Genomic DNA, 19,451 nt, shown 5'->3' on the forward strand with positions numbered 1-19,451 from the left:
ACACTCATTTAGTATTTCATTTATTGTATTGGAATTAAATTTTGATTCAAAAACGTATAGAGAAACACATTTTCAAAATAAACGAACACACGACGTTTTTGCAGGCAGAAACATTTTGCTTATGTCTAGTGTAATAATTTTCGCTGGAAAATAATTAAGCAGGCATAAAAATTTTTTTGAAACAAAATTAAACAGTCAGAGATATATAAATGTTTCAAAACTTCGAACATAAATCAATTATATATAATATTTGGAGAATATAATTCTCTTTTTTTGAATATCATAAATTTATAAATTGAAAGGTTTCAAAAAACGAAGAATGAAGGTTTTTGAAAGTTAAGGTATAAGGTTTTTAAAAGTTAAGGTATAAGGTTTTTAAAATTATGATGGTTTTAAATAATATGTTATTTATAAAAATTATTGCAAATTTTGATGTAAAAAATATATGTAACTGAATTTTCAGAGAAATCTTGCACATATTCTGAAAAATATTACATCAGCAAAAATTATTTATATTAGTAATAATTGCGTAATATGTATTACCGAAAGTTCTAATGCTTAATCAAATTATTCACACCATTTCATTAGTTTTATGATTTAATAAAATCAAAAATTCATAATATTTCATAACCTATTAATAACATTTATTAATCATAGTTTATTTCATTTCAACATAAAATTGAGGCGAAAAACGACATATTTAGGAGCCAAATTTCAGATAAAATTGAAATGTTATGGTAATACTATGTTAAGGGTCTATCTTCCTATGAGTTGGTAGCAACGAACTCTTAAAAAGCTATGTATTTGCTGAGCGAAATACACATAAAACCTAACATCACGCACGTGTTGTCAATGAGATGTCAGAAAGTTACACTTGTGATACAATTGTTATTGGACGTTTGTGCGTTTTGTAGGTTAGGTTTTATGTGTAAAACGCTTGATCGCACAGCAAATAAATAGCTTTTTGAAAGTTTATTATTACCAACTCATATGAAGATCGACCCGTAATATAGCATTACCATAACATTTCAATTTTATCCAAGAAATGCCGTGTATTTGAAAATGTTATTTATACATACCCAGTCCAAAACGAATAATTATATTTATGCAATTATTCGAGAAAATGTTAATATATGATATTAGATTCTTTTAAAAACTTTATATACATTTGACTATTCTTCTAATTGCACATACCTTTAGCAAACGTTTCCATTACTTCTGTTTCGCTTCCTGGTGCCTGAAATATACATTATTTTTTTAAACATTTCACTTATTCTTGAATGAAGTTTTGATCGACAAAAAAAAGAAATTTCACTTATTATAATATCACCTTCAACTACTTATATTTTATTAATTTCATTAAAAATTTCAAAATTTATTTGAATTGAATATATCACTCACTGCGATAACTACTGCAATAGCTACGAAGAAAGCCAAAATTACTGCAAATTTCATTTTGATTTTTTAATTTTTTTCTTTTTAGAAATATATTAGATTTGATGATATCAAAATATCAAAGTTTACTGGCATTTTCCACGAAATTATTATGCTTTTATAGTCTAATTCTGTAAAAAAGAATAGGTCAGATCAACAAAATAATTAAGCACATGTAACAGAAAGGCATTATTCGTTTTGTAAGAGTTTGATGTTTATGATGATAAATTATCTAACGTGAAAATAATTTTCAATTATTATGTTATATAGAAAATGCACAGAAGCGTATCGTTTCAATCTTTTTATATGAAATTACAATATCTCATGCCTAATCTGCACAGAATCTCTCATAAAAAAGTTTTTGTTAATAGATGTTTGTTAATGCTACAACTTTAAAAGGTTGCTTATTTGTTGTTTTTTTTAAATCAGAGCGAATTAGAAAATTAAATTTACTCGTATATATTCGTATGATGACTGGTAGAACCGATTTAGATAAATGAAAAAAAATCTTCAAAATTATCGTTGAAAATTATCGTTGAAAATATATTCAAAATTATCATTGAAAATTAATTAACCTTTTAAAAGATAAGAGATTTAATTTAATTCAATTACTGTTTATATTCACCGATCTTTTCTCAAATTTGGTAGGACCAAATGACACTTATGCTTCGTTTCTTATAATAATATCATTTTTTGTATAATATATTTTAACATGATGTTTCTTACGATATTTTATATCTTTTCCCAAATTTGGCAGGACAAAATGCTACTTACACTTCGTTTTTTTTTTTTTCTAATAATATCATTTTTTGTATAATATATTTCCGGATGTAGTTTCCGCATTTCCACCTTGTGTCCCGGGATTTCCTAAAAGTAATATTTATCCCGGATTTAGATCTTTTGTCCCTGATAGTCGAAAAGTATAAGTCTAAATTGAATCTTCGCTCTTACCTGTTAATAAAATTACAACTACCCATCAAATATCTAAAAATATTATATACAATCATTATGCTTATTTGAAAAAGGCGGGTTAAAATAGCCTCTCACATTCATAATTTTAAACTTTATTTTCAATTTTACGAAAATTACCAAAAATTATGAAAATGAACTTCTTGACTGCCTGGAATAAGTGCTAATTATTGCTAAATACTTATAAAAAAGGTTGAACAAAACTTTACAAAACTTAAGTTTGAAAGCTGAAAAACATATAGATCCAAAAATATAAGATAAAATATATTATATAATCCAATAATAAAGTCGATTCGAAAAAAAGTTCTTTTAAAAAGTCGGATTTTTATTGCATTTCTAAATAGTATTTGTCATTAAAGAAGCACTCAATTCTGGCAATTTCTATAAAACTTTATGGATTTTATGGTCTTCTAAACTAATAAACTAAAACCTTATCTATATCCTAAAATTATAGACTTACGAAAATTAGTTAAATTACGAAAACTAATTAGTTTGAAAGGTTGGGCCGCGCTCTGAGACATGACGGTGTATTGCACACCGTTTTTGCATGCTACAGATTACCGTTGACTTTTAATTTATAACAATATTGTAGAATATGAAGTGAATAAAATTGGTTAATAAAATTGAATTTAAATAATACTATTACAAGTATTATAATATATCAATTGGAAATCATATTGATTAGTTCTTAGTGAAAAACGAGACTTTATTTTTGGAATACAGTAGGAAATATTATTTTCCACAATCTGAAAAGTTTATCAATCTAAATTATATATATATATATATATATATATATATATATATATATATATATATATTAGAGCGGGTCGATTTGTATGGGTCAAAAAAGTCGCTTAGGCACACATGATTGTCGGATACTTGGGATCAAAATAAGATATTTTGCTGAAGAAACTATACTATAGGAAATATTATTTTCCACAATCTGAAAAGTTTATCAATCTAAATTATATATATATATATATATATATATATATATATATATATATATATATATATATATATATATATTAGAGCGGGTCGATTTGTATGGGTCAAAAAAGTCGCTTAGGCACACATGATTTTCGGATACTTGGGATCAAAATAAGATATTTTGCTGAAGAAACTATACCTCTAAAATGAATTCTTATGTCCCGTGCACCCAAAATTAAGAGTTGAAATTCGAAAAATTCCATTTTGGCATATTCAGAGTGCACCAGAGACCACCACTAACTTTGGAAGGCCTATTCACCCATGTCTTGGTTCAACCCCTGGGACCTCCCTTGAGCGGTTTTTCAACATTTAACCCTTATAATTCGGTCAATGCACGGGACATCAGAATTCATTTTAGTAGTATGATTTCTTCAGCAAAGTATCTTATTTTGATCCGAAAATCATGTGTGCCTAAGTGACCTTTAAATCGACCCGCCTTAATATATATATATATATATATATATATATATATATATATATATATGATTTAGTAGTTAATTTTGATGTTGAAATATATAAGTGAGTTCTTGAGGGCGATACATCAAACTTTGTTTGATGTATTGCCCTCAAGAACTCACTCATGTATATATATGTATATATATATATATATATACATATATATATATATATATATATATATATACATATATATAATATATATCATTTTCTAAATTTTCAACACAATAAAGTATGATATAATTGACAATATTTATTTATTTTGAATTTATTGAACTGTTCTCTTGAATTTTGTTTATTTCATGTCTTGAAATAATATATTACTACTTAAATTATTTAATAATTATATTTTATAACAATATTATTTATTTAAAAAAAATACAAAATTATTGTGAATCATATATTTGGTATTAAATAACTACAAATAGCTTGGTTGGTTAGTATGCGACAGCTACAAAATTCAAATCATGATTTTCATCCATTATTTTTTTTTGTATTTTTTTATTTTCCTGATTGTTGTCGTCTTCTGGTACGGGTATTCGTGTTTGTGGTTGTCGATCTGCCCGTTCCTGCTCTGCGCATTGTCATACGAGCCGGGGCTGCTTCGGCATCACCTGCTCCAGCATCTGCACCGCCGCCTGCACCGCCACCTGCAGCTGGTGGCGCTGCTGTGGCAGGTCCTGGAAATATTATTAAAATATTATCAATTTTTTTTATATATATTTAACAGCTATCAGAACTAAATGAGTTCTATGTCCTGTTGTGCTGACTTCTTTTCATAAGTACCTATATTCTAAATAACAATTTTATCGTAAGTGCAACTTTCTGACCACACATGACGTTAGGTTTCTTATGTAAAAAGCCTGATTTCACAGCAAATACATGGCTTTTGGACAGTTATTACCAATTCGTACGAATATAGACTCGTAACATAGCATTACCATAACATTTCTATCTAATCGGAGAATTGGCCACGTAATTTGGCATGATCTTACACTATAAAATTTACTAATATTGAGTACATTATTAATAATTAATAAAACTCCTGGTTGTGAAAAATAAAAATATTTTAAGCATACTTTAAAAATCTTTTACTGTTCTATCAAGATTCATAGTACCCATACAAAATTTTAGCTATAATCTTTGATGGAACACCCTTCGAGCAGATTCTCATGTTAAAAACCTTTTGTATTATTGCTCTAAACTTGCATTTAACAATACTCACGAATAATTACAATTGTACTTTAAATTTATAACTTGCTACTTTGCTTTAAATCACAATTTAAAAGCTTGGCTTATATATAATGGATCGCAGATGTATGCTATGATAAACTTGCTATTTTTTACAATATAACTTATAAGCGTTGATAAATAATAAATCTCACGTGAAAATTATCAAAAGTTATTAATTTGGGCTAATTTTTTTTTATAAAATATCGATACTTACTTCCCCAGTTCATCATTCCGATGCATGATGGGTCTTCTTTGTGGTCAATAAGAGCTCCTGGATGAGAACCAGCTTTATGTATCACTTCTTTATTGTCTGGCTTGATACTTAGTGGCGAGCCCTGAATTTATATTGTTATAAATATATTTCTCAGAATTTTTATAAACATTTTTAAAATTCAATAAAAAATAATAGTTGAAACACTTAATCAAATAAGGTGCTCAGTACAACGAAACCTATTCTTTGTTTTATTTTTCAAGACAATATATGACAATAGTTTGCTAATAAATATAGTACTAATAATTTTTCGCGTTTTTCTATTTCAATGTCACTTACTGAACACAGAGCTGACACTGCCACAAAGAAAACAACAATGGTCAAACTTTTCATTTTGCTGAGTATATAAAATATCGATCACCATATACTTTTAGATTCAAAATGTATTGATGAAGTGTTAATGAATTTCTCACTGTATTTAATATTTATAGCTATTCGTGGCTCGTGCGATAATCTAAATAAAAGTACTTTTTTTAATCGCATGCGGATGTGTATAGTTTTTGTTATATCATGGACCGTGAAGATCATTCTTTTTGTTCCGCTAGTCATTGGCACCTTATTGTTTGTGTGACATTATAAGGGATGGATTTGGGAGAGTTATTTGCTTATAGAATTTAACTTTATTTAATTTGGTTTGTTTACATATATTACTGGACCGTGAGTCAGAATAGCGATGTCCATTTTCACTAGAAAATATAGATCAAAAATGTTTCCAATTGAAAATAAGCCCATTTCCCATTTGTGAAATGGCAATAGAAAATCTCTCACACTATTCTTCCTTGAATCGAGTTGGAGTTTAACGCAGCTCATGGACCTGCCCTAGAGCAGTACTATCCATTATTGCTGGACCGTGTGTCAGCAGAAAAAAAACTATAGAATGAGCTACAGTTGACTCTATTGCGCCTTGATTTTATTTTTATTAATTCAAAATTGAATGCTATTGTGAATCTTGTTATTAAATAAATTTGTCTGCTATCAATACTAAATATAATTTTATAGTATAATATTATAGATAAATTTATTCAATTTTCAAAAATACGTTAATGGGCCGATTCTGCCGCACAACAGACCAATGTTATGGCAAGGCCATGTTACGCTCCCACTTGCATATATTATGCTCTCAAAATGTCATGAATTTGCTGTGCATTTAGGCGTTTTACACATAAACTGCACCGTTACATGTATGTTATGAAGCTTTTCTTTCTGGAAATCTGAGAAAAACGCCTGACTGCCCAGAAACCACATGGCTTTTGTCAATATTTAGAACGAATTTAGTATGGAAAGTTCTTCATTTGTTATGGCTGCAAATTGATGCTCCATCAATTTAACCCTATAATTTTAAATTATACAGATGAAAGAATCTAAAAAAATATTACATCGATGCTGATAGTTCAATGAAACAATACGTCAAACAATTTTTTAATTTTTTGAAAAAAATTTAATGCATGGTTCATGTTCTTATGTATGACCAGCATTCTTTATGAAATTGTATCAACTTTTCAATTTCTATTTTTCTAACCTTCAATTATTTTTTATAATTCAACCACTTCTCATAGACCTATAATATTTTAAGGGGTTCGTTTCATGCATTACCTTTGTCACCATGCAAAGTTTTATTAAAATCCTAGAAAAGTAAACATAATATTACAAGTTAATATTACAAGTGTTTGATTTTTTTTTAAAATAAATGCACAATTCAGGTTTTACTCGTAAATTAAATATGAAATGCAATTTGTTTCATATCTATTGCTTTTCAGTCATATTTTTTTTGTATTGCAACATTTTTTGGATACTTCATATTTTATACACAGACACCTACTATAATTTATTTTCATAGCACTATATTTGATAATTTTGTCTAAGATTAATAAGGGCATATATGACCTATATTTTTGGTATAATAATAAAGATATTAAGTTTTACTTTATATAAAAAATATCCTTAATATTACAAATTCTGTGTCATTTCTATGGACTCACTTTTAACTTAAAGAGCATATTGTAATTTGATTGTTGAGACTAGTAATAAAATTAAAAAAAAAAAAATGGATACTCCTGGTTTTTGTGGAATTCTGTCTTAAGGCAATTAAGGCATCGAAAAAAAAAATTTTTTTTGAAAAAACATTTTTTTTTAAATTTTTTTTTTTTGGAAAAAAATTTTTTTTTCTTTATTTTGACATATTGTAGAAGATCTGAACTTTTTTTCAAAGCAATCGTACTGCTTTAACTGCATAGGGACAAAATATAAAGCGCGTAAGCGCCGCGTCGCTGTCTAACGCATAAGCATTGGTACGGAACCCATAGAAATGTTAACAAAATGTATACTTATTGTTAAAATCTCTATAAAATATCTGATAATTTGATGTGCATATGTCTAATGATCATTTTTGACCGCCAAATGGCTCATTTTTTTACTTTTTCCTCCATATCTCCGAAACCGCTAGCCCTACCTTCATGAAAATTTTATCGATTCTTCATCTTGTTAATACAAGTGAAATGTTTTTTGAATTATTCAAATCGGACGCTCCGTTCTCTTAAAAACTGAGTTAACGTTTTCGGCACTTTTTGCCCCGTATCTTCGGAACGGCTAGACCTGCCTTCGCCAAAAACTAATCAGCACGTCTCCTTATCAATACGAATCGAATGTTTTTTGAATTATTGAAATCGGTTGATCCGTGTTCCCGAAATCGTCGACGAAAATTTGTATCCGCACATACATACACACACGTACATACATACATACATACATACATACATACATACATACATACATACATACACACACACACACACACACACACACACATACATCCATTTTTTCTAAGGTATGCCAAAATGTTCAGAAACCTCTGAAACGTAAAGATATATAAAAATTTTCATTTTCGATTTTTTTGCGATTACTATAACTTGCCCTACGGGAAGTTAAAAATGGATACTCCTGGTTTTTGTTTTTCATTTTTGTTTTTATTGTCTTAGCTGGACGGTCTTTTAGCTCCTATATATTACATAGCTAGTTCTTTGTTAGTCTAAATTTAAAACTGCTCTTGGTGTAAAATCCCTAATTATAAATTTTATTCATTTTCTCTAATCGTGAAAATATTATTCACACCGGTCCTGGTTAAAACTATTATATAATGCTGAAATTCAATGAATCATATTTTCAATAGATTACATATGCACTAGCTTTTAAATGATGGTCTATAATCAAGTTCAATGAGTTCGCAATTAATGTATAATTAGTACATGCAAAAACACAATTAAAGTTATTGAAGTTTTTTCTAAAAGAAAATTGCCCAACATTTCCGAATTGAGTTAAACGATTTATGTGTATTTTTTTATTATTTTTCAACAAAAATGAAAAGAGACTTTTTTGTAATAAATTGATAACTACCTTGCTATTCAAATTTGTTTATTGATTATATATTGTTATTATTTTGATGAAGGAGAATGGAATGGAATCAAAATAAGGATCTTTTTTTTGACCTGGAGTTAATCGTTAATTGAGTTAATTTTGAATTGAATTCAAATTTAATTATTCACATGAAGGAATTGAAGGTGCCTTATGGTACAACTACATAACTATATTTTCAAGATTGAATTTATTAACGAATTATTGTATAGTTTATGCCCTATAACTTTTATCATCGTTTATTTGTTTAACTTCAAAAATACAGGGTTAACTATTTGTCTTTTTGCTTTTCAGAAATTTATTTTTAAAAAATAGGGCGAGGAGTTCCTTCGCTCGTAAGAAGTAAAACTTTGTAATGCAAAAATGAAAGTGAAAAGGAGTAGAAATCGATTTTTAGTGAACTCATATTGCTTCTTTAAGACAAAATTCATTATAATTGCTTACAATTCACAATTGATTGCATCTTTTAATTATGATTTTTGAATGGTATTATTAGTATTATTGTCGATTACATATAAAATATATTTTTAGAACCTTAAATGGAAAAAATGAAATGTGTTAAACCAATTCATTTAATTTATACAGGTACCGAAGTACCCATATTATAAGTATGTTAGAAAGACACCAATTGGCGATCGTATTATACTTAACTTCCCGTAGGGTAGTTATAGTAATGGGTCAAAAATCGTTTGCATATCTTTACGTTTTGAAGGTTTCTGAACATTTTAGCATACCTAAAAAAAATGGATGTTGTGTTTTGTATGTCCGCATTTTTTCGTCCTCGTTTTCGGGCGCACGGATCAACCGATTTGAATGGTTAAAAAAAACATTTGATTCCTATTGATAGGGAAATGTGTTGATTAGTTTTTGGCAAAGGCAGGTCCAGCGGTTGCGGAAATACGGAGCAAAGAGTGCAGAAAATAGAAATCGAGTTTTTGAGAGAACGGAGCATCCAATTGCAAAGATCTAAAAAACATTCAATTCGTAATGATGGGGAGAAGTGGAGATACCGAGCTAATTGTGCAAAAAATGACAGTTTTTGAAAGAAATAAGCATCAGATTTGAGTGATTCAAAAAACGTTTTGCTGGTTTTGAAAAAATAATTGCTTTTGGGAGAAAAATATTTCAATTTTTTAACATTACAAAAAAAATATATTTTTTGTATATCGAAAATAATTGTAATTTTCATTTTAATTCTGGTTAAAGTTCTAAAGCTCACTTATATATTTTAAATAAATAATTTTAAATTTGTAACTCAGTTTATATAACTCTTATAAATATTAGACAAATTTATTTTGATCTATATGAAAAGATTCAGTTTTTCTAGAACATTTCGTTACGGTACGGGAAGTTCCAGCAATTTGCCTTGAGGGACGATACCATACACAATTAGTTTTGTTTTAAATTAGTTTGTTACTCTAGTAACGTTAATAAATAAATTATAAGAACTAGTGGCACGCATGGCATCGTGCCTTAAGGCAAATTGCTGGAACTTTCCGTACCAAAAATTAACATTTTTGAAAAAAATTTACTCTGAAAAAATTAGATTTTTAAGAAACAATAAAATTTTTAACAAAAATTTACTTTTTTTGAAAAAAAAAGACTTTTTGGAGAAAAATTTATTTTGAAATATTTTGGAAATTCTGAACTTTTTTTTCAAAGCAATCGTACTGTTTTAACTACTGCATAGAGACGAAATATCGAAGCGCGTAAGCGCCGCGCCGCCCTCTAACGGATAAACATTGGTACGAAACCCATAGGAATGTAAAGAAAATTTATACTTATTGTTAAAATTTCTATAAAATATCTAATAATTTGATGTGCATATGTCTAATGAACATTTTTGAGCGCCAGATGGCATTTTTTTACTTTCTTTACTAGATCTCTGAAACCGCTAGACCTGCCTTCATGAAAATTTGATCAGTTCTTCATCTTGTTAATACAAGTAAAATGTTTTTTGAATTATCCAAATCGGACACTCCGTTCTCTTAAAAACTGAGTTACCGTTTTTGGTACTTTTTGACTCATATCTTCGGTACGGCTAGACCTGCCTTCACCAAAAACTAATCAACACGTCCACTTGTCAATACGAATCGAATGTTTTTTGAATTATTCAAATCGGTTGATCCGTGTTCCCAAAATCGTCGACGAAAATTTTTATTCGCACACACACACACATATATACACACACATATACATACACACTAAATTAATATAAAAATGTATATTAAATAAAGTAAATTTATATAAAAATTTTCATTTTCATTTTCGATTTTTTGCGATTACTATAACTTACCCTACGGGAAATTAACAAAGCTAATTGTGTATGGCATCGTGCCTCAAGGCATTTTTGTCAAAAATTTATAGTTTCTCAAAAATCTAATTTTTCAGAGTAAATTTTTTTCAAAACTATTAATCTTTAAAAAAAAAAAATGGTACGGGAAGTTCTAGCAATTTGCCTTAAGGCACGATGCTATGCGCCCCGCTATTTTTAATTTTATTCTGTACTCTAGTAACGTTGATAAATAAATTATAAGAATAATAATAGTAATAAAATGGATTGCCTTTTTACGGTGGTTTTACATTCAAAAGGTAACGGACTCTATGTCCACAGGGATCATAGATAAACAAGTATAGAGATGTTTAACAACCCTTAATAATCATCAGCGCCATCTTTGTTGACCCTTGGGTGTTAATCGTGTCGCCATCTTATATAATAACCTCTACAAATTCAATGCGCTTTGCTTTTGTTTTTCTGTTAAACGTATTGTCGATTAAAGTTTGTTTGCTTATTACTGCTCTTTTAATTCCAGTTTTTATGTTAAAAGACTATATGAAATAAGTGTACGACGACTTTTAACAAATATAACTCTATTATTATTGTTATTCCTAGTAACAAGTACTTAAAAAAAATGCCTAGACCAAAATTGAAGGACCAGTATTATGACGATGGGGATTTTGATTCATCACCAAATTCAAGTCAATCACAATCCTCTTCCCTTAATGAAGATGATTTGGAAATGCAGGGCTACGTAGCCGATTGCTTAAATTATATTCTATCTGCGTCGGAAAATTCAGCTTTAATTAGAAGACAAAACATTGTTAAATATCCCCTCAGAGGAAAAACTAGAATATGTGATACTGTTTTGGCAAAGGTTAAAGACAAGTTGAAGGAGGTACGTAATTAGTAATCAATAAATAATATCGTTGTAGAAATTAACACAATGTTTAGAAAACCAAAAATTTCCATTGTTTCATTTTTTTCAAGTCACTAACTCTATTTTATAATGCATTGCCTATTATGATCGATGACTTTTTTCTTATCTTTAGAGGTTGATCAGCTTTTTTATTCATTATATCCTGAAATCGACAACAAGTAAAACTATAGGATTTACAAAAATGATTTTAAGAATACGAACTCTTCTGGCTGTTGCCAGAAATTTTGAAAATTGGTGTAAGTTAGTTTAACATTAATTTCTTTCTTAATCTTGCCCTGGTAGTATTGTGGAGTAGTTCTTTTGTCATCTTCAAGCAGCATCATTATCTCACTTTCATAAAACTTTTGGCTTTTATTAGCAACAAACTGATTCATGTACAATTTATTACCATTATAATCATTGAATTGTTTACTATTCAAGGAAGTTTGTAAAGATTGAAACAAAAAGTAATCAAAAGGAGCAATATCAGGACTATATGGTGGATGTGGCAAAACATCCCAATAAGGCTCCAATAATTTACCGAGTGGCCATAGATATGTGATGTCAAAAATGGAATAATTCATCTCTTCAATTGAGGCAGCTTTTCTTCAACTGCGTTGTTTAATTTTGTTAGTTGTTCATTGTACACATCAAAATTGATCAGAATTGGGTTGTAAGAGTAAAAATAGACAATTGATCTCTTCAATTTGTTAATTCAGGCAGCTTTTCTTCAACTGCCTTGTTTAGTTTTATTAGTTGTTCATAGTACACAACAAAATTGATGATTTGGTTGGGTTGTAAGAGTAAAAATAGACAATTGATCTCTTCAATTTGTTAATTCAGACAATTTTTCTTCAACTGCCCTGTTTAGTTTTGTTAGGTGTTCATTGTACACATCAAAATTGATCAGAATTGGGTAGTAAGAGTAAACATAGACAATTAACTTCTTCAATTTGTTAATTCAGGCAGCTTTTCCCTTGTTTAATTTTGTTAATTGTTCAATGTACACATCAAAATTGATCATTCGGTTGGGTTGTAAGAGTAAAACTAGACAATTTACATCTTCAATTTGTTAATTCAGGCAGTTTTTTTCAACTGCCTCGTTTAATTTTGTTAGTTGTTCATTGCACACATCAAAATTGATCATTCAGTTAGGTTGTAAGAGTAAAAATAGACAATTTACCTCTTCAATTTGTTAATTCAGGCAGCCTTTCTTCAACTGCCTTGTTTAGTTTTGTTAGCTGTTCATTGTACACATCAAAATTATTTGGTTGGGTTGTAAGAGTAAAAATAGACAATATACCTCTTCAATTTGTTAATTCAGGCAGCTTTTCTTCAACTGCCCTGTTTAGTTTTGTTAGTTGTTCATTGTACACATCAAAATTGATCAGAATTGGGTAGTAAGAGTAAACATAGACAATTAACTTCTTCAATTTGTTAATTCAGGCAGCTTTTCTTCAACTGCCTTGTTTGATTTTGTTAGTTATTTAATGTACACATCACAATTGATCATTCGGTTGGGTTGTAAGAGTAAAAATAGACAATATACCTCTTCAATTTGTTAATTCAGGCAGCTTTTCTTCAACTGCCCTGTTTAGTTTTGTTAGTTGTTCATTGTACACATCAAAATTGATCAGAATTGGGTAGTAAGAGTAAACATAGACAATTAACTTCTTCAATTTGTTAATTCAGGCAGCTTTTCTTCAACTGTCTTGTTTGATTTTGTTAGTTATTTAATGTACACATCACAATTGCACATTCGGTTGGGTTGTAAGAGTAAAAATAGACAATTCACCTCTTCAATTTGTTAATTCAGGCAGCTTTTCTTCAACTGCCTTGTTTAGTTTTGTTAGTTGTTCATTGTACACATCAAATATGATCATTCAGTTGGGTTGTAAGAGTAAAAATAGACAATTTACCTCTTCAATTTGTTAATTCAGGCATCTTTTCTTCAACTGCGTTGTTTGATTTTGTTAGTTATTTAATGTACACATCAGAATTGATCATTCGGTTGGGTTGTAAGAGTAAAAATAGACAATTCACCTCTTCAATTTGTTAATTCAGGCAGCTTTTCTTCAACTGCCTTGTTTAGTTTTGTTAGTTGTTCATTGTACACATCAAATATGATCATTCAGTTGGGTTGTAAGAGTAAAAATAGACAATTTACCTCTTCAATTTGTTAATTCAGGCATCTTTTCTTCAACTGCGTTGTTTGATTTTGTTAGTTATTTAATGTACACATCAGAATTGATCATTTGGTTGGGTTGTAAGAGTAAAAATAGACAATTCACCTCTTCAATTTGTTAATTCAGGCAGCTTATCTTCAACTGCCTTGTTTAGTTTTGTTAGTTGTTCATTGTACGCATCAAAATTGATCATTCAGTTAGGTTGTAAGATTAAAAATAGACAATTTACTTTTTTAATTTGTTAATTCAGGCCGCTTTTCTTCAACTGCGTTGTTTAGTTTTATTAGTTGTTCATTATACACATCAGAATTGATCATTCGGTAGGGATATAAGAGTAAAAATAGACAATTTACCTCTTCAATTTGAAATATCACCAGGATAAAATTTGGCAATCCAATTCTGACACTGCTTTTTTAAGGCCCTATCACCATAAATTGTGCATAACTTTTTGTAAGTTTAGATTTAGATGCCTTTTTAACTTTGCAGAAATGAAAAAGCAAAATATAACAAACAAATTTCGTTGTTACCTTTGGTTGTCGACCTAAGAAATTAGCAATTACTTTTATTCAAATGCTATATTACACAAATTATTTGTAAAATATGTTAATTGTTTAATATTTTTACTCATTTCTTACTGTTTAACTGTAATTGAAATGTTGTATGGCATATAAACATTTATTTTCATGGCTCCGAATCAGCTTATTTCTAGAGCATTTATTTATTATTGCTGATCATGAAATTCAATATAAATTTTAATGCGGAACTGGATAGCAGCATTAGATAATTTTTAATCAATCGTGTTGAAAACATTTTGTTTTATTATGGAATTTGTAGTTGGTCATATATTTCTACTTGGAAATATACATAATTGATAATATATTATGTTCAGAAATATTTGTTGAAACAAGATCTAGAAATTTGTTAGAAATTAGTATTTTATATTAGAAATAGCAGAAGAAATTAGAATTAGTTTTGTTTCTAAAGCAATAAAAACTAATTATACCCATTTCAGTAATATAAGTGTATAAACATACTTCTTACTGAATGGATTATCAATGACTATTCAAAATTCTAACAACTCTCTTTTTTTAGATATATGGCTATGAACTGAAACTGGTTGATTCCGAAAAGCCTCCTTCACTGCATCAATATTTTTTATTTAATAAAAATGGTACTCATTACTCTGACCTGCTATTTAGCGATGAGAAAAAACGTGTTTTGCTACTTCGATATATGATTTTGGTGCATATACACATGTCCGGCGGAATGTGTACAGATGGTATATTTTATTAAAATATTTAATAAGAGAAAAATAGTATAAAGCAATAAATAATAATTGCACTATTATTTATAACTAGTTATGTTGCATCTTTTTTTTCATGGAATTTAACAAAAGTTTTTACATTTGTTTCAGTTTTCTATGTTAACTTTACTGAAAAATTTCTTTGGCTTTTTTCTCATGTTTCTTGAGAGATATCACTATTTTCTAATCATAACTAACTATATTTAACAAATGTAAAATCTATACTGTATTTTTCTTAGAAGAAAATTATCAACATTAATAACTAAATAAAGCTACATAAATAAAATGTAGCTATTGATTACAGTTGACATACACACCTTAATAAAACACATTTATTAAACCAATTAATTTAATTTATACAATTATAGATGTTATAAGAATGTTTGAATTTATTTGGAAATTGCATTAATTAATTTTTCCTGAAAGCCATTTTAAGTTTTGAAATAAACAGTTATACATTTTACTTAACATGTATACGTTAGGTTATACATTTTACATTTACATGTATATGTATTAGCAAGTTAATGCAACTTGTTTTATGGCAAAATGCTACTTACAACTAGTTTATTATTCATAACTTTTCTACACTAATTTTATTTTTGCTTTCATGGCCTCGGCTTTGGCTATATATTTTCTGTTCTATGTATCAACATTTTGTGTTTATATACCTCATACTTATTAATATTGCTTTATACTATTTTTTTTTTTACTAAGCTTATTATGATGATAAAAGCGCATATTGAGCACCACTATGATGTTGCATATTTTCCTTTTCATATAGTTTAAGTCTGATAATTTTACAACATAATATAATTTGTTTTCTTACGTTCTGTATTCAACAAATATTTTTCACTTGCAGATTCATTACGAGAATTTTTAACCACATGTGGTCTTTCAATATATGATAACAAAAATGATTCTTTTGACAATATTAAAAAACAAATTGCAGAGTTCCAAAAGCAAAATTATATAGATGTGGCTGACCAAATTGATAACAGGTTAATATTTTCATATAATTATTTACATAAAATAATATATTTATTGTGAACTTTAATTAGTTTAAATGGTTTCATTAACCAGTTAACTATGGTGCTCTCATCGACAAGTGCACACAGTTTGTGTACACAATATTTTACTATTTTGTTAACATCAGCATTTATTACATAGACTGGGTTGATAGTGGCAGTTGTCATAACAGCTAAACTACACTGATTTTGAGATAGGGGGTCCACAGGGAGAAAGATGAAGTATGTTTGTTTGAACCAGTTTCCATTATTGCTTTCAGTCACCTACATTAACCCAAAATGTAGGGCTCATTGCTTTTAAAAAGCTGAAAGTAAGTTTGCATGTTCAATTTTTTTTAATAATAGCTGTTAATTATATACAGATAGATAACTGTGTTTGTTATTTTGGTGTAAGTTCAACATTAGGAGGTAATTACTAACAATTAGTTTTTGTGTAGATAATTTAGATTTATCATAATGTTGGCTTGTTTTTAAAAGTGTGCGTTGGGTACGGTTGTGGCATGCATTTCTTGTTTTTTGTGGGTGAAGATTGAACAGATAGAAAAATTTAAACAAAACAAAATACGGAAAAAAAAGAAAAAGGAAAATTCAATATAAGAAAAATACAAGAATGCGCGTAAGGTTCACACGCTATTGAAGTAAAACTTTTTTGCTATTGTACGAGATGGCATTTATGTTAAAATAAATACATCATATAACAATTTTGAATGATGTTCATTAGTAATATGGCAACACTCGAGATGCACAAATTTATTAATGTCAATCATTATACATATTTATATGATAAATTACAATTTATATATTTATAATAACATTAAAAAAATGCTTGTATTTTTTTTTTTACTTTTTTGCTGATGATAAAATCTCATTTTACAGAGTATCTGTAATATCTGTCTTGCCTATGAAAATATTTTCTATTTCAATAACTTCAAAGATTTATAGAACCCATGAATAATATAGAAATTAAATTATTTTAATAATCTTGTGTTTAATACACGATTCAAATGTTCATTTGATTTCTTTTCATTATAATTATTTACTGGAGACAGGGTAAATTTTTTTTTGATTCAGGCATTTTTTTTTATTAAGTCAAGATTTGTACTACTATTTAGCCTTAAAATAAACATATGTTTATTTATCTATGCCGATTTTCTTGTTGATCTATATTTGCACGAGACGACGATTGACAATTAATAAATAACTTGGTTTAAAAATTTCATTAATTGAATAGATAGGTTGATATTTAAGATGTTTTTTAACAGCAGCATTGAAACCTTTCTTGATTTTACATTTCCACTCATTGGGAAGCCTGTTGTAGATCTCGACACCCAGCTTCTTCCTTATACAAACATAAAATAGTCAAAGAAAAATAGTTTAGTTATAAAAATTCTGCCTTTGTCAATCACAGTTAACTGGTTAAATTCATTAGATTACATCAAGCTAACTTTGCTTAACTATTAACAAAGACTTGCTTATCGTCATTTTTACATGCATTTCTCTTGATTCCTTACATTTCTGGGATAACTGCTTGATCTTCCACCAAACTGTGAATTCAAATTTCTTTTTTTTTTTGAATAGTTGTGTTTAATTAATTACTCTATGTATCTATATTTTTTTGTTTTGTGTTTTTTCAAGGACTTATTATAGTATTGGATATCGAGGAGCATGTGAATATAACAAAGAGGATTTGGAGAAAGGGTATTTAAATGTAAGTATGAATTTTTTATATACCGTGGTGCTCTGACTTACGAGTTTAATTCGTTCCTTAACCACACCATTTGCCCGTATGTCAAAGCAATCAATCGCTTCTTTGGCGGCTTGTATCTCGAAACACTTGTAATTTGGTGTACCACTGTATTTCTATAAAATTATTTATTATAAATAATGATAACACTTAATTCAGTTTGTGGAGAATGAAGATAATCAAGAAAAAGGAACTGATGGTGCCACTGATAAAGTGGAAGAAGAAGATGAACAAACGAAAATATAGATTCAAATATAAATTCAAAAAAAAAAAAAAAAAAAATAGATATATACATCTTTATAATTCAGTACTCAATACCAATTATTTCTCATCAAAGTACTGAATATTTGTGGGTGTAAGCAAAGATAATAAAACTGTGATATTAGAAAAAGTTAATTAGCATGGTAACACAATGGAAAATTCCTTAGGTAACGCATCAAGAAAATGCATCAACACAGTCATTTTTTTGATGTGCGTATCATTTCAAGCTCTCTGTGATCTGCAGTGTGGCTCCAGCAAATTTGGATATAAAAATGAAAAACAAAACTCATTGTACTTGTTTATAGTTGCAGAAACACATAGAAGATCTTAAAAATATTAATTTTTATGTGATTGACGAGTATTTGAATAAAATCGTTATTTTAATTATTTTATTATTTCTCACAAAAAAAACATTCGGTAATGAATAAAGATTAAATTAACATCTTCTATGTACTTCTCTTCAAAATCTTCTTTGTAATAAATTAGAATGAAAAGAATGGAAATTGTTGGAGTTATGCTGCGGGCTGTTTTGATAAATAAGTTAACTATAGTGGGGGGGGGTATAGGTATTTGACAAAAAATCACAACATATCTAGTCGTCTGTAAAATATCACATAATTAGTTTTTACATGAATTTAAAAAAAAACATATTGTTACAAAATAAAAAATTTTACAACTTTTTCTATGTACTAAAAAGACTTGTAATGTTGGGTGGGAAATAATTTTAAATATCATAAAATATCTTCATCTGGGGAGGAGGGGTCCAAAAATCCTTAAACATCTGTGATGTGATTAGTGGACACTCCCTAAAAAAATGAAAAATTTTTGGACCATAAAGCTGCCCTTTTATATTTAGGAGGGAGAAACTCCTTCACTTTCAGACCATTCATGAAATTACACACAGTAGCTATGCTTACAATATTTAAACATTACTAATTCTATTGATCAGAAATGCTTCACCTGAATATAAATTA

The 19,451-nt window shown here is 28.4% G+C and overlaps 2 protein-coding genes across 2 annotated transcripts in view; both read left to right on the top strand.

The window, feature by feature from the left end:
• The window catches only part of LOC113377088 (odorant receptor coreceptor), a 77,499-nt gene that overhangs the window by 20,269 nt on the left and 37,779 nt on the right, over positions 1 to 19,451 (top strand). The window lies entirely within an intron of this gene.
• On the top strand, positions 11,570 to 18,517 carry LOC113377091. Its single transcript, XM_026617286.1, has 5 exons — positions 11,570 to 11,937; positions 15,237 to 15,423; positions 16,307 to 16,445; positions 18,108 to 18,180; positions 18,376 to 18,517. Exons 1-5 carry the CDS (start codon positions 11,674 to 11,676, stop codon positions 18,460 to 18,462), a joined length of 750 nt encoding a protein of 249 aa, XP_026473071.1. The 5' UTR covers positions 11,570 to 11,673; the 3' UTR covers positions 18,463 to 18,517.

This window comes from Ctenocephalides felis, unplaced genomic scaffold, assembly GCF_003426905.1.
Source record: "Ctenocephalides felis isolate EL2017-DRISC unplaced genomic scaffold, ASM342690v1 CF-g0.4_SCAFFOLD_01886, whole genome shotgun sequence".
Taxonomy (NCBI): Eukaryota; Metazoa; Arthropoda; class Insecta; order Siphonaptera; family Pulicidae; genus Ctenocephalides; species Ctenocephalides felis.